The 16,673-nt window shown below is 43.6% G+C and overlaps 1 protein-coding gene across 4 annotated transcripts in view; it reads left to right on the forward strand.

Annotated features, from left to right (window-relative positions):
• The window catches only part of NCF2 (neutrophil cytosolic factor 2), a 232,909-nt gene that overhangs the window by 184,868 nt on the left and 31,368 nt on the right, over positions 1-16,673 (forward strand). For 3 of the 4 annotated variants that reach the window (XM_069641395.1, XM_069641397.1, XM_069641398.1), the window contains 2 exons: positions 6,286-6,335; positions 6,880-7,034. In XM_069641395.1, coding sequence (XP_069497496.1) covers positions 6,286-6,335; positions 6,880-7,034 — 205 coding nt within the window. The remainder of the gene's footprint in view (positions 1-6,285; positions 6,336-6,879; positions 7,035-16,673) is intronic. The other variant, XM_069641396.1, reaches the window with a different exon arrangement.

The following is a 16,673-nucleotide window of genomic DNA, read 5'->3' on the forward strand; positions in this document are numbered from 1 at the left end:
GATATACCCAGTCAAGAAATCAACAGGGAGCAATCGGAGAATGATCCAGGAATAACGCCTCCTCAGTGATGTGGTACACAACACATTTCCAGTCATTCCTAATCCTGTGACAATTGTATGCAGTATCCCCAAAGAAGCCACATACTTCACTGTAGTTGACTTGAAAAAAACATTCTTCTCGCTTCCACTCCATCCTGAGTCTAGGATCACAACATTTACACAGGGCCAGATGCATTTTTAACATACTTGGTTACCTCAGGGGTACTGTGAGAGCCTGAGCATCTTTAACAGAATACTGCATGCTGATTTAGGGAACATCCAGGTACCCAGCACGATTATTCAGTACGTGGACGATCTGCTGGTGTGTAGTGACAGTGAGCAGCATTGCCAAAGGGATTCCATTATACTCCTACAATTGCTAGCCCATAAGGGGTACAAGGACGACAAGACTAAGTTGTAATACTGCCAACGGGATGGGCTCCATCTGGGGCAGTTCATATCAGCGAATGGTAAAAGAATACTTCCTGATAGGGTAGCATCATTATGCACCACCACCAGACCCACCTCAGTTAAAGAAATGCAGAGGTGTTTGGGGCTGTGCAACTCCTGTTGGGAATGGATCTTAGTCATGTGGCATACACGAGACCACTTCTGCAGGCCCATAAGGAAGCACACACAAAAATTATCATAAGTGACAGTTGTCTGCAGATATGATCAAACAGTTTGACAGTCTAAAAGAAGTCATTAGTTCAGCACACAGGAATGGTATTCTCACATTCAGATGGCCAGCTCATTACCGCAGTGTTGACAAAGAGCACTATGGGCCATAAGCCATTGTCCTGTTACAGCGGCAAACTGTATTCAGTGATGCAAGGGCAGTTTGCGTGCGAACAAGCTTTAGCAGCTGCTGAATTTGCAATGGAAAAAGCTCTACTATTGTAGTGGGGTGCTCGGTTACGTTGTATGTGGAACACTATTTTCCATCCTGGAAAGGTCAAAATCCACCCTGACCACACAGAGATACAGCGTACAGGATTATTATTTCAAAGCCCAACATTAATTTGGTTAGATGCAAAACAGTGAATTCCACCATCTTCCTAACAGTTATGCCCCCTGTCGAAGAACAGTGCATGTCTGCACCAAATATTAGGGGGAGGAGGATGACATCCCCAAAGTGAAATATTGCGCATTGACGGAGGGTGAGGTACTGTTCATTGATGGGTCATCCACAATTGATCAGGAGGATGGGCAAATACAGGAGCAGCGGTGGTACAGCTTGAAGAAGATGAATACAAGACAGTGGTTATGAAAAGATTGCCTATGAATTATTCTGCATAGGCGGCAGAACTCATAACGCTCATCGAAGCATTGAGAGCATCCCAAGGGTAGTAGTATTCACACAAGGGCTTACCCAATATGTGGTATTGAACCCTCCTACTAAATGGGAATTCAGTGTATGTAATCAAACAAAAGGAAGATCACTGTCGATACGTAAAAGCATGTGTAACCTTATTAACAAACAAGAACTTCTGTTATCACCCTCAAAAAAAATATAGGGAGATAACAATGTGGTAAAGAAATAAGTTCCTTATTAAAATACCTCAATTTTATTATTATTTCATCGAAACGCAAGTCTAACCCTCAGCTGGTTCATATCAAAAGCATTAAAAACATGTACACACAAATCATGTTAATTCAATAAAGTAATCTACAAACAAAAGGTGAAAACCAAATCAAGTATTCATACCTTGATCCTACACAGTGATGGTTCAAATACCCCTACTATTACACTAGGTTTATATAGGCCCGACTTGTATACGTTTCTGTCCTTTATAGCTGTAAATAGCGGGACATTCCTCAGGGGCGAAAATGTGTAGATAGCAGTGGTCAAAGTGTACGAAAAGAAGTAGTGGAGCTATGTTCCCGGTCGGTCTGCCCCACTCCCCACAAACCCCATTGCTGCACCCCTCCCACACACAGTCCAAACCCCCAAAGAAACGCAACTATTATTTAAGGGAATGTGCAGTGCACTGAAGTGCAAGCTTCAACTTCTTCCTACACTTTTATTTTAAAACTAAACCGTTCTGGAACGGTTTCTTTTTAAAATAAAAGTATAGGAATGGTGAAACTGAAAAATAAAAGTATAGGAGCACCGCTCCCGACCGCTCCCGCCCACTTCGACCTCTGGTAGATAGTGTGTTGCTTGAAGGTGGAAAAGCATAACTCTAGTTGTCTCTCGTGTTATTCCACAGAATCCCTGTAAAGGTGGCTACACAATTAAAAACATATCAATTTATGGGCTTACATGGTCGTATTACTGACCCAGCCTAAATCCTTTCCACCACAACGACAGTCAAGTATGATATTAAATAATATACCTGAACAGGTCTGTTGGGTAATAACATCAGACTGTTGGAGCAACTCCGATTGTTGCTTATTCTTGCACTTGCGATTGATAAAACCCACAAAGTTGAATGTCTGTAAGGAAAATACCTTCCTTAATAAAACTCCTTTGATGTTATAATGGTTCAACCCAACTCTGAAAGTGTAGGATCAAACCCATTTTCTTACCTTTCACAAAACTTAAAAGTTGTCGGAAAAGCTTTTTGGGGATAGTTGGTATTGCAACCCTGAACCAATGGCCTACAGATAAACCAAAGGGTGTCATCCGTACCTTCATAGAAAGGAGAGGCATGCCCTAATCACTCTATGGAAACAGATGTTCACTTCTGTTAAACCGGTAAATCTTTAGGACCACCAGTGCCTCAATAGCAAGGATTAATTTCTTCATTCATCAGTCTTTAATCTTCTTAACCAGAGGGAGAAAGCTATAATCCCAACAGTTTATTATGACCTGAACTATAGATGCCAGAAATTGGGTGAGAGAATCTCTGCAGCCGTTTAACTAGATTAGAAAAAGGCTATGTAAGTCCCCTTTCCCTCAATAATAGATTTTTACCTCAACTTAGAAGTCTTATTCTTCTCGCGTCCATCTCACCTCTGTGGAGCTGGGTTTTACAGTGTTTAAAGCCCTCGCAGCGTCGCATTTCAGACGTCATTGCGCAACGTCAATGACATCACACAACATGCCACGTTACGTCACCTCTGGGCGCTATTTGATATCCCTACAGCAATTATGTCCACAAAGAAGCCTGTTAACCTGCCTTATAAATGCATTTCTATTTGTGTCCAGAAAACAAAATTAACCAACAATATGTGTAGGCATCCTTAACTAATGCTGAAAAGGTATCTAATCTCAGGCAATATGGATAAATAAGTGTTACACAATGCATGATGGCAATTCCAAAATCAGGTATCCGTTCTCAAATTAACCACACATAGTTGTTTCAACTTATAACAATGCCACTTAAATCAATCATGGTCACAATTATATACCAGTCTCATGATGACATGTTAGTAACAAGGCATATATACAATTCAATAAATGTGGGATCAAGATGTCATATTGAATATTATGCATCACATGCTCTGTTTTCAGACAACCTGTTAAGGATAAGGATGTAAAAAAAATCATTGCCTCGCATATCTCAAGATCACTTTGGTAAATAGTACAATCAGTATAACCAATATGACATCATATCACACCCTGTATACAATTTGCAACACCTGGTCATCACATAATGTCTTCCTTTTGTCTATGGGACCACATCTTGACGTATATAGACATCCTAACCCGTGTATTAATTAGAAATGTACAATATCACACTGGTAATGAGCAATAGGGTCCCACATGTTACCCATTAGTCTAGTCACACAATGATCGTAAATGCAACAGTAAATGCAACAGGGAGAAGGAAGTGTGGCTACAAAGGGGATGCAAGCAATCCCCAACAGATCTATTGTAGAGACAAGAGAGCTTCGGGAAGACAGTAATGCCCAGGAGCTGCTAGCAGTAGCGTTTGAACAATTTCTCTATCCATCCCACAGTTTGAAGCAGCACATCGCAGCAGATATACAGACTGGTTTATACCAAACATCCAGGAGAGCATCACAGAAATGGTTGCACATTGCACCACATGTCAACCCAAAGTTTCAGTACAGGGATGACACTAAGGACGTTACAGGGCACATTGCCCCACCCTACTGTTCCATTACGTGAATTACACACATTACACAGACATTACACAGACAGGGTTGAGTTTCATGCATTGAGACTTATGACGATGCAAAACCGCTACGTGCTGGACATGCTAACAGCAATCGAAGGCAGGGTTTGCCACATTTTTGGCGATTTATGTCACACATTTGTGCCTTCAGAAGATGCAGAGAACATGTTATCTCACATCATTGCAGCCATCCATGACCTGGGTGTTCGCATGAAGGAGGGAGGAGTACAGGAGGGAGGAGTACAGGAGAGTGACTGCTTCACCTTGGCATTTAACTGGGCCCTGTCAAGGTTCAGTGCAATCTTGAAGATGTTGATGCCCTTTATTGTGTTCACCCTAGTAATCTTCTGCACCTGCCAACTCGGCCTCTGATGTTGTGCCAATGCAGCACCCAATACCGCAAGAATGATGGAATGAATTGGGGTTGCAAAAGCATCTCGCGAGACAAAAGATAGTGAAGCACAGACTGATAACCCACAAAATGGCCCCAAGTATGAAATGCTCCCATCCCATATGGAAATGGAGTTTACCTCCTATACCACACTACCATTAATCCCCCCGGATCTAGAGAACCATGCAGAGGTTTGGGTAGACCTGGCGGGGGATGGGGGATGTAGCTATATGACTTGCTCACCTGAGAAATATGCGCGTACGGGGGAGAGTTTGCAGTCAGTATGCAGAACTTGGATGCCAATAAAGGGAACACAGCCATACATGGAAGCAAAGAGACGAGACAGTATGAGCAAAGGGGCATTAAGAAGTTTGTTACTGTTTAAGTAATGAAAGGGGGGAATGTTGGGAAGGGGGCGATGTTCCACCCCCTAAGCGATTTAGAGTAAGGCGAGCTGTATTCAAAGCACTATGATGGACCATGGTGGAGGAGGGACAGTGGTAGGACCCCACCCCAATATACGTAATTCACATAGTGTAGCCAAAACCACGAGCAAGACTGCCATTTTGTATAGATGTTAGTGCATTTTGCCTAGATGTTAGTAACTATAGTTGGGAGACAAGGCCTGCACTGCGTTTGCAGCATTTCATTCACTAGGCCCTAATTGCAAGAGGAGGGAAACTTGAGGACAACCCACTCCCCCAACCGCCTTAAAGTTCATTCATTATTCCAACAGCGTTGCAAAGATATTTTTCTATCTGAAAGGAATGTGCCCTACAAGGCCGCGATCACAGACCAGCGCCTGGTGTGCATGTTATCTCTCACTTGCAAAAGTCTGACCTGTCCCACCCCCAGGCGAAACACGAGTTATAGCCCATATAACTGACTAAGCACCAAGATCCCTGAATCTCATGGCACCAGGTGACATTCGACCACTAACCCTAATGAACAAGTCCTGAATGTTCAAAGAGAACAGAGAATGCACGTCTTTGAGCTACAGTCCTATGATTTGTATTGGGAGGTGCTGGGAGGGATAAATTATAGTTCAAACTGAGGGTGGAGACCTTGGCGCCGGATGGTGCAAAGGGGAGTGAGTGAAATGTGTGTGTGGAGGTCTGAGTGCCCAAGAAACTCCTTTGTGCCAGTCTTAAAGCGTGCCAGGTGCACAGAATAACGAAGTAGCATTGTGTTAGGAGTGTAGTTAGTTTGTTCTTTGACCTTCGTCGATGAGAAGATGATCTCGCAGCACCCACGTGATCGAAGATGGACAGAGTGGGTTGTAACTAATGACTTGGCATCCATTATTGAGCAGGTGCATCCTGCATAGGCTCACACCAACCAGCTGAGCAGGTTTTTACTGTATGTATTGCGTCACAATGACTATGTGTCTCCTCTTAAGCCTCTGCTTGTACCCTTTTCCAGAAGAAAGTTCTTCGCAACAGAGTTCTTTGCTGTTGCTCTCATCTTTGTGCAAGATTAAAACTCGTTATCCTTAAAAGATCAACTTGGGCCTATCTTCCCTAGCGGGTTGTATTCTCTCTGGTGTGAGCGTTCAGGGGCGTGCCTTCATCTTCTACATCTAGCCTATTACGCTCGTGGGCAGTGTGGTGAAGCTTGCTTTTTCTGTAGGGAGCTTTGACATCCAGTACTCACAAATTGGCCCCCCTAACAATCAGTTTATTTAAAAATTGACGTCTGTCCTAACATCTGCCATTGATGATACAGTGAAATACTCAGTCACACCAATTTGTTTTTTTCTGCTTTCAGATAAAAGTTCCCTTTCATCCAAGGACCAGCAAAATGCAGGAATGGTGGAGGTAAAGATGTGCACTTTTGGGCCTCTGAGCAGGGAACAGTATGTACTATGCCTCAACTAGGGACAAACATCCTACACTTGTATGTGTCCCCTATTCACCTACTTCTTGATGCAGTGAGGGAGGGAAGTGAAATACCAAATACCATATAAAGTTCAGCTCTTCTCAGGGAATCATTTCTATAACAATACTCTTATATAGTGCACACTACAAACTGACTTTTGACCCTTTAGCACTTAAAAATGTTAGTGTTATTATGGCCAACTCAAAGAAATGAGGAAACGCTGCTAGTATTCAAAATTGTGACCAGCGGTTCACCCCAAATCCTTTTAATGCGCAAAGTAAGCCACTGAGCATTTTTACAAATGTCTTTGGCCAAAAATGTCAAATATGGCATTTAGTCTCCTACCCTTTTCAGCCCATTACCTCTCTTAAGAGTTCTTTTCTAGTGTTCCATCTTCATGTCCATTCAGCCTCTACTAAGATTTTTGAAGCAATGCTCATGGTTGCGTTTAAAATAACACCCCTATTTTCGCTCACAACACAGCAGAAGACGAAGACAGAAGTTCCAGATGGCTACATTATCAAAGTGCACTTCAAATTCACCGTGAACCTACAGGTGCAGACGCAGCTCCCATATGAAGAGCTGCTGGCGGCGGTCAGCAAGAAGCTGGACATTCCCCGAGATCGCACCAGACTCTGGTAGGTGGGTTGCTCTATGGAACGGCCACCCTAGCTAACCCAAGTGGGTCCCAGATGCAAAGATAGGGATCCCAGAGAAGGGCACATAATGGAGGTTGCCCTGGAATAAGCAGAAGTTGCAAGAGTGGATAACTCCATCTTCCAATAAAATTGCTTTTCATGGGTGAATATTTATTTTATAACTATAATCTACTTGCAGAGCAGAAGTGTCAGGAGGGATTTGCAAAGTCCTTAATTGGGTTAAGACTTTAAGCCAACATGCGGCAACAGGGTTATTGCAACCAGGGTTAAACGTAACCACTCTCCATAAGGTAACAAGGCTAAGCAGTCTGGCCAAACTTAAAAGGGAGTAGACACTTTTGTTCTGCAGTTAACACTTTACCTATGTGACAAGTAAAAGACAGCAAACAGATCAGAACAAAGGCACTTTCATTTATTGCAGCATCACACTAAGCTACACTTTAGACAATTAAAAAGAAGTTAAAAAAATAACATATATATATATATATATATCTGCGTTTGCGAACCCAACTTAAAATTGGCACAAAGTAAGCACACATCCACTGTAACTACTCAAGTAGGGAGAAAAGCTGTTAAAGCATCAAAAAACATGCATAGGCCTTACTTTTTATAAGGCATCTTAGAACACCATCTAGCTAACTTTAGAAGTCCAATCCCTAGCTATGGGTCTCAGAGTCTTTACTGTCCCAAAAGCTGTGATAGAGTCAGATGAGAGTAGCACTAAGAAAGGCCACTCGGGTAGGGAGTTCAGAACAAAAGTAGTAGATGGAAAATGAATACAGTGAATGAAGTCAGGCTGTAGATGTTTTGGTAAACAACTACCACTCCTTGGGTCAAACAGGCATTCCAGAAGTACTGACCTAGCCACCACCAGTCTGGCTCAGCCCCAGATACCGCTAAAATAATCAGGACTTTGCGGTCAATGCAAACCTAATGGGGATAGGGACGGTTAAAGAAATACATATAATCTTGGACACTGAATATCCCACAAAGGTATGATCAACCTCAGTCGATCAAGAATCACTGGGGAAGACCTGCCTTTATATTGTTTTAGTCATGCAAGGTCTATGGGGTTCAGGACCGTTCACCATCAGTTACCGTCAGGCTGCTCTGGACTGTGATTTCATCAAAAATATTTTACCTAATGAAGATTTCACAGAATCCATTTCACCGAAAAATTTACTTTTTCTACAGTTTTTCTTATAATGCAGGGGGGGACCCCCGCACCCTCCCTCACCCCTCATTACCGTAACATATACCCCTACCCCACACATTATGCACAACACATACCACTTTACCTACCATTTTCAGTGAAATAATTTCGGTGAAATCTCAATAGGTAAAATTGTATTTGGCTAAATCTATTCTAACGTCTCTGGACACCTTGGACGGTGGCAGAAGTACTCTGTCAATCCCATGACGTAATAGGGCCCTCACTGACAACTTATGAAACATATCTTGCTTGACCCTAGACAGGATCAGCAAGCTAGACGTCCTGCCAGGCTCCTCTTTTGATGAAGGTCGGCGCAATTGGTTCCATTGTCACAGCACAGATGGCCCCGGACAGGAATGTGGATTGGGGGGCAGAAAACATGAATGCCTACAAATACGCACGATAAAGGAGACCCTCCCCAACCTGGAAAGGCAGGAGGACTGCCAATAAAAGTCATGTCAGCTTGAACAGGACTAAAATAACAAAAAAGTAACTTCTTACAAAATACAGTAAATACAAGGTGCTCCCAAAGCACTTCCTGGGAGTTGGCGTGTGCTGCACAGTGGCGGCCGGTGAATTCTGGAGCTAGAGAGGCATAAATGTGTGTGTGTGTAACATGCAGAAGAGACCATGCGCAGTGAGGGAACCTGAAACAAACAAGACAGGTTCTAGGGAGGGGTTTCGGCCCCTAAGAAAAGCTTAAAATAAAGTGGTGCATTTTATAGCACTTTCTGTGCAAGTCACCAACAGTGCACAGGTCCATTTTCCAATGTATTGTCATTCTGCCTATGCCCACAGATATGCCCACATGATATACCAGTATATACAAATTTTCATGCTGGCTGTGTGTGGCCAATACATGCCAGTATTACCATACAAGGAGCCCCAGCCAGTAAAAAATGGCATGCTGCAGAAAGTATATCTAGACTGCCTATACACCAAGATAGTAAGTAATCACACTTATGTTGGCTTTTACCCTTGATGCAAAGTACAAAAATGCCATGACATGCAAAACACATGTCTACCTTCGAGCCACCAACGTAAGCAGTCTAGCCACATAACACACATTTGCTCTACACTTGATGTGAAGCGCCCTACTGGAAACCCTCCACTTCAAACAAATAGTGAATGGAACCACCCACAATGCCGGACACACCATAGACGCAGTTTTATGCAGAGGACGACTCTCGACCACTGCCCCACTGGTACCAATCATATGGAGTGATCACCATATGACACCATTCACTGTCGAAATCCCAAACCACATGATACCCGCAAACGTAATACTCCCTGCTACTAACAATAGAAACTGGAAAATTCTTGACCTAGAAACGTTAGCAGAGCTAATGGAATACACCAAACCAAACACCACCCAGCTAAACAGAATGACTCCAGACTCTAGTAGAAAAACCTGACGCCTGGACACAGAGGTCCTAAACCAAGTAGCACCTGCTAAACTCTTCAATGCCACTGCAAAGAAGACAGCAGCAAGATGGTTCACAGAAGAACTGAGGAAACTCAAAAAAACAAACCACAAACTGGAAAAACAATGGAGAAATCATTACAACCAATCGGACCAAACGACAACAGATCCAAATCTACAAATCAGTAGTCCTGAAAGCAAAAAAAGCATGCTACACTACAAGAGTACAATAGGCAACAAACCCTAAAAAAGAACTATTCAAAATCATCAAGGAAATCAAAAACCCAACCTTGTGCAACAAATGAGTCATACCATGACCATCACTATGTGACAACATCCCAAACCATCTAAGAACAAAAATAGAAGCAATTCAACAGACCATCAATGCAAGTTACCCTACAAAAAACAACTCTGCAACCACCAGAAACCAGAGCTCCACCAATCACAATACTTGACCGTTTTGAACCTAGAAACAAAGAAACTTTAAACAAACTATTAAAAGACCCCAACCTCACCAGATCCCCCAATGACCGGTGCCCACTAAGCATCTACAAAAAAATCCTCAACCGCAGAGCGAAAGCATCTTATTTCCGGATACTAATGAACCTATCCCTAAGCACAGGAGTAGTACCTGAATGTAAAAATCAGCATATATCAAACCCCTTCTATGAAATGAAATAGGAAATACAGAAAACCCCACCAACTACAGACCTGTATCAAACATACCCTAACCAGTGAAACTACTTGAGAACCACATCCACAACATACTACCGAAACCATTGCTGGTTCCGGAAGCACCTCAAAACCTTACTCTTTGCTTCTGCTTTCTCTCCCCCCTCTACCCTGCTGAATCCCTGACTGTAACTGCACTGGTTACCTGGCCACCCTTTCTGATCTCTGGCCCAGGCCCCATCAATTGCTGACCTGCACTGCCTCCGTGGCAACCCCTGCACCTGGGGACCGTTTTTCTGTATCCCTACAGTCCCCCTACCAGCACTTATGTCTGCACTTCCTTGCACTTGCCACCAGCTGGCCATTTTATTTATCTTATTTATTCTACTTTTCCATGTACTGGACTTTCCCCTCTCCCTTCCCCCTCACACTTCCTATTTCCCCCCTTCCCATGTACGCGCGATCTGAATGACACCTGGCCTAGTAGGTTCGTTGTCTGTCCTCCCTTTGTCCCCCCCCTTGCGTCATCACGCCTTGAAACACTTGTGTATAGGCGCGTTATAAATGCCATATCATAAATGCCATATCATATCAAACAACCGGAATCGTTCCAACTCGGCTTCAGACCCATTATAGGAACGGAATCAGCTCATGTCCATATGGGACAACTGAAAAATAAACGCAGAAAACATCCGATCACCCCTCATATTACAAGACATATCGGCCACATTAAGCACATTGATACATCACTAATCCAGAGACTGGAGGAATTCAGCATAAAGTATTCTGCTCTACAATCGCTGAAATCTTGCCTCGCCAACCAAATTGAAAGAACACACGTATTGATATTGATATTTTATTTATATCACGCTCGTACACAAGTGTTTCAGAGCACGACCAATGAAGGGAGGGGAATAGGGGAGAACAAAACCAACAATCTTACTAGGCCCAGTGACATTGAGAAGGCGCAAGTGCATGGGGGGTGAGGGGGAGTGGAAAATGTGGAGGAGAGGAGAAAAACAGATAAATAATAATAAATAAATAAATGATAAAGACAACAAATCATGGTAGTGCAGCCAGCTAGGGCAAGTGCCGAGTGAGGGCAGCAGACAGGGAATGTCTGATAAGTGCAGGAAGAAACCGGGGGGGACTGTATGGGTACAGATACAGACGCCAGTGCAGGGGGTGGCCCTGAGGCCATGTGGGAGGATGGCAGGGTGAGCAGGTACCTGGACCCAGAAGACACAGGGTAGGCCAGGTGCACGGTGCGAGAGAGGGGAAGAAAGCCGAAGCAAGGAGGAAGGTCTTGAGGAGCTTCCGGAACCGGAGATGGTTCTCCTCAAGTTTCAGAGTGGCAGGGAGGCTGTTCCAGAGGGAGGCCCCAGCTGAAGACAGATCTACCCCCAGCTTGTTTCTTTGAAAAACGACTGACCCCGAGGGAGTTAGAGGTAGAGGAGCGAAGAGCTCGAGAAGGGAGGTATTTGCGCAGGGATAGCTGAAGGTATTTTGGAGCCAGGCCCAGAAAGCCTGTGGACAATGCAGAGGGTTTTGAATTTAATCCTTGCATCCACTGTGAGCCAATGGAGAGATTAGATTTCAGAGCAGCAGAAATAAGATCCCAGGGCTTGAGGCCAAGGACAAGTCGCTCAGTCCTGTTCTGGATTAGTTGCAGAGGGCAGAGAGCAGAGGCGGGTAGATTTAGAAAGAGGCTGTAACAATAGCCCAACCTAGAGAGAACCAGAGCTTGGGAGACAGTGAGCTTCTGGGGGAAGGAAAGGAAGAGTACCTCTGAGGAGGTGCAGTAGGAAGTTTGACTTTTTAGAGACATCATAGAGGTGGGCGGTGAAGGAAAGTGTGGAGTCAAAGATGACCCTGAGCTTCTTAGCCTCACAGGTGGGGGTAGGAGGATGGCCAAGGGAGGCTGGCCAGAGAGTGAGGGGAAAGGATGGTGAAGGTGTGCCAATAAGGAGGATCTCCGTTTTACTGGCATTCAGACAAAGATCGTTGGCGGCACACCAATCTTGAATGGCAGTTAGGCAATGAGAGGAGGAGAGGAGGTAGCTGAGGGCAGCCTGAAAATGAGTTGCGTCAGCATAGGACTGGAAATCTGAGCAGAAAAAGGCAATGCAGTGGGCAAGAGTTGCCAGGTATTGGTTGAAAAGCCAGGGCGAGAGGTTAGACCACTGGTGAACCCCACAGGTAGAGAGGGAGATAGATGATAGGAAGACCCAGGTTGGACCTGGGAGGGTCGATCAGTGAGGAAAGAGGTCAGCCATGTCAGAGCCTGATCGGTAATGCCCAGGTTATCACAGAGATGGTTGAGCAGGATGGTATGGTTGACCGTGTCGAAGGCAGAAGAGAGATCGAGAAGGATGAGGACAGAGGGAATGTTAGAGTCAAGGTTGGAGAGCAGATCTTCACCGATGTTCAGGAGAGCAGTTTCCGTGCTTCTGGCAGCTCTGAAGCCAGACTGGTGGTCGTGGATACAGCCAACAGAATTGGACTGTAGATTAAGCTGAGAGATGGCCAGCTTTTCCAGGAGTTTGCCCAGAAAAGGAGTAATGGAAATTGCGGGATCGTTAGCCAGACAAGGAGGACAAGCTGTCGGTTTCTTGATAGGAGGGTGCACAAAGGAGTGCTTCTGAGGGGAGGGGAAGGTTCCTGAGGCAAAGGAGTGGTCACAGAATTCGGCAAGGGCTAGAGCGAGGGTATCGACGTGGTCCTTGATGGTTTTAGAGGAACAGGGATGAACCTGTATTGCCACTTACATCTAACACCAAAAACACTACCTGTGGCGTTCCACAAGGATCTTGCCTCTCTCCACTCCTCTTCAACATCTACATATCCCCCTAACGAAACTCATTCATACCCATGGACTGAACGACTACAACTATGCAGATAATACCTAGGTCACCTTCAAGATAACTTCAATCCAAGACCCAAACACCCTCAACAAATGCCTCACTGACATACACCTGGATGACAAACCACCATCTCAAACTAAATCCGACCAAAACAGAAATAATGATCACCTCTCCCCCCCCCCCAACCCTGCAAAGACAATGCAACACAAACACACATAAGCTAGCCACCATGCCTGTGACCCAAACAAAGTTATCTTCAGTGATAATAAAAAAAACTGGAATATTCATGGTCAAAGGCCTTTCACTGGAACCACAAGGCAATGCAATAACAAAGAAATGTTTTTACCTCCTGCAACTTATTACAGGGATACTCTGCTACCTCACCTTCCCACAGAGAACCCTCACAATCATCTTGCTGGTTTTATTGAGACAAGACTATGCAATCAGCCTGTACCTTAGAATGCCAGAATGCCCCACACTGTTCGGGCCTACTATTGCCCCCGTCCTCTCCTTTGCCCTGCCCTCCCCTCCACCACTGCTCTTTACTCCAGACACTGTACAGGTCAGTCACTAAGGGATAGATACTTTGGAGTATTCATTTGTTTTGTTTCCCGATAGAATCAAAGTGAGGCAGATATTCTAATATTGCATATACAAGTACAATAGAAATGCTCCCTAGTCCCCATCAAATGTCCAGAAAAAGAAGCATCTGTCACTGATTCCTAGAGGACATGAAGATAGGGTAAAACAGAATGATGGACCCCAAGTCCTGTTAGGGTGAAAACATTCAGTAAAACTTGAATCGAGGCATCTCTTGCTCGACATGGGGAGCTGGAGAACATATTGCAATTATCCTCTCTCACCCAAAGTACTCTGTGAACTCAACAACCGACATATTGGAAGGAATTCATCCTTTTTTGGACATAGCTGAGAACCAAACGGCCTGCCTAGTTTCTCCAATCTGATCTTATTACTAAAGCTTCCTACATACATCCCCGCTGATGCCCCTCTCTCCTGTGAAACTTCTATTGATGACCAGACCTGCTTGGACCAATGGAAATCTGAAAGAGGGCATGCTTTACAGTACACCCTTCAGCTGCAAAGACTTGTTGCCATTAACTGGAAATTTGCTGCATGTCCCCTGCAAGGAAGAATGGCCAAGGGATGCAGGAACCACATGCAAACAGGAGAATGCAGGGTGCCAGAGATCAGTAACAATATGACGATGGTTTGTAGCGCTTAAGGCCAACAGGACAATTACTAGTTCACCTTTGCACACCCATAAACTGAGGAGAGTGACCACAAGTGAAGAAAATCAGGGAAACCTTTGCATGCTACATTGGGAACAAGCAGTACGAAAGACACTGAATATGTGAGAATGATTGTGCACAAAGTGCAGGGAGAATGGGTTCACAGACCTGTGTTGGGATGCACAGACCAATCCAAAACAAGAAGAGGGAACAGTTTGAATATTGTGAACTAGTCTCTCTGCTTCTGCTGTGTGGTGCAGTGTGATTTAGGTTTTGTGAGGCCCAGAGGTGGGTCTTTAATAATACAAGAATGCTTTGCTTTGCTTTCAATGCTGGCTGAGAAAGTTCACTTGGGGAAGGCAGTAGTGCACAGTACCGGTGAGCTGGAGTGCTGCATATTGCATAAATATACCTGTGACTGAACTGCTTACAATTGAGGCAAGCTACATGCACCAGAACTCTATGTGCAAGTACACCTATTGACTTTGATAAGTTTTACCAAACACAGGACATGTCCATATGGGAGTTCAGACCCATCGAGTTTGACATGTCTTACTTGTAAACACATCACTTAAACCCGTTCAAATGCATTTGATGCTTTTTTTAAATTGTTCGTCTAAAGCAACCTTTAAAACATAAAACAATTACCAAAACATACAATACACTTAGAGAATTTCAAGATCAAGAAAATACAACACAATTTTAACAATTCATAATACAACAATAAAACATCTATAAAACATAAAATATCAGATTGTATTCTTAATGCGCAAGCAAAATCAGGATATCCACTTGGGTGGTTAATTTTAAACTTCTAACAAAGCTAGTAACTGCAATCCCCACATGATAGCCACCCTAACACCCCTGCCATAATGTGTCAACATTATCTAAAGTTTCCCCCCCAAATTAATTTGACAAAATACAAAGTACCTTTTGCGTGCAGTGCACTATAAGATGCGTCTCTCAACCCAACTCTTATCCTCACAGAATCAACAGAAGGAATTCTCCTTAGATAGTTGCTTCCTTCTCAACATGATCTCCCAAGGAAGGAGAAGATTCAACCAGGTTCAACCAGAACCTCATCATGTTTCTTGCCGGTAGTGATTTGGAAACATATTCATAGAAGGGGCCACCACCCATATTTTTTATGCTTCAGCTCAAGATGAAGAAGAGACGGGTACTTGTGGAATCTATCAACAGTTTAACACCAATCATTCTGATAAAGAGAAGAGTATTGCAGCTCCAGGCCTGACACTGATCTGTACAGATCTCAGCAAAAAGTTCAAACCTTATAGTGGCTAGTTGCACCACAGTAGATACTCGTAAGGACCTTCTCCACATAAAAGCTTTGATTAGGTCTAAAACATCTAACACCCAGGGACAAAGTAACTCACAGCCATAAATCAATTTCGATATAACTTTACTTTCATAAGCACATAATACCATTTTGATTGAAAACCTATCAAATCGGAGGTTGATCCTCATCTCTGAAACTAGCAGTTGGGCTTGATGTTTCAACTTTTTGTTCAGAGGAGAATTGCATAGCATTTCGGTGCTGCACTGCCCCTGGGCAGGACAAAGTCTGATATGTTCGGGATATTTCTCCTCTGTGAAAGATAGTGAGCTAAAGAATCTGGGTATGGCTCTCGCAACCAGGACTAATGTCTGGCAGAGAGACTCCTAGGACCCCCCCCCCCTTGTTTTTTTCAATATTTTAATGGACCATAATTTGCTAGGCAAGTTGCATACTTGGAAGTCCAAATATATTAGGCTTTCCTCTTGAATCAGACTATCATTTCCCATCCTCTATTTTTAAGTAGGCTTCTTTTTATGCTTTAACTGGATGGCCCTTGTTTTTGCAGTATTTACAATAAGCAAAATAGTTGTAGCTTAGTCAAAATAACAGTAATCTTGGACACTGCATTCAGTTGATCAGAGCTCTGAGGTCCCCAGGGCATTTCTGACATTGCAGAAACCACTAATATTTCTAATTTTGAGTAGGCCCAACATAAACTCAGCATCATTTTGCAACATTTTGGCCCGTTGCTGCCTCAATTGATTTTTATACTGCAATTTAGATGTCTTATTCATTTAAATTTTCTGATCCTCATCAATAATACATTTTTCAATATCTCTTATGTTCTTTCTGAACACTGGGATTTGAAACTTTACCATCAAATCTGTGCATATTTCTGC

Source organism: Ambystoma mexicanum, chromosome 1q, assembly GCF_040938575.1.
Source record: "Ambystoma mexicanum isolate Mex_15411 chromosome 1q, UKY_AmexF1_1, whole genome shotgun sequence".
NCBI lineage: Eukaryota > Metazoa > Chordata > Amphibia > Caudata > Ambystomatidae > Ambystoma > Ambystoma mexicanum.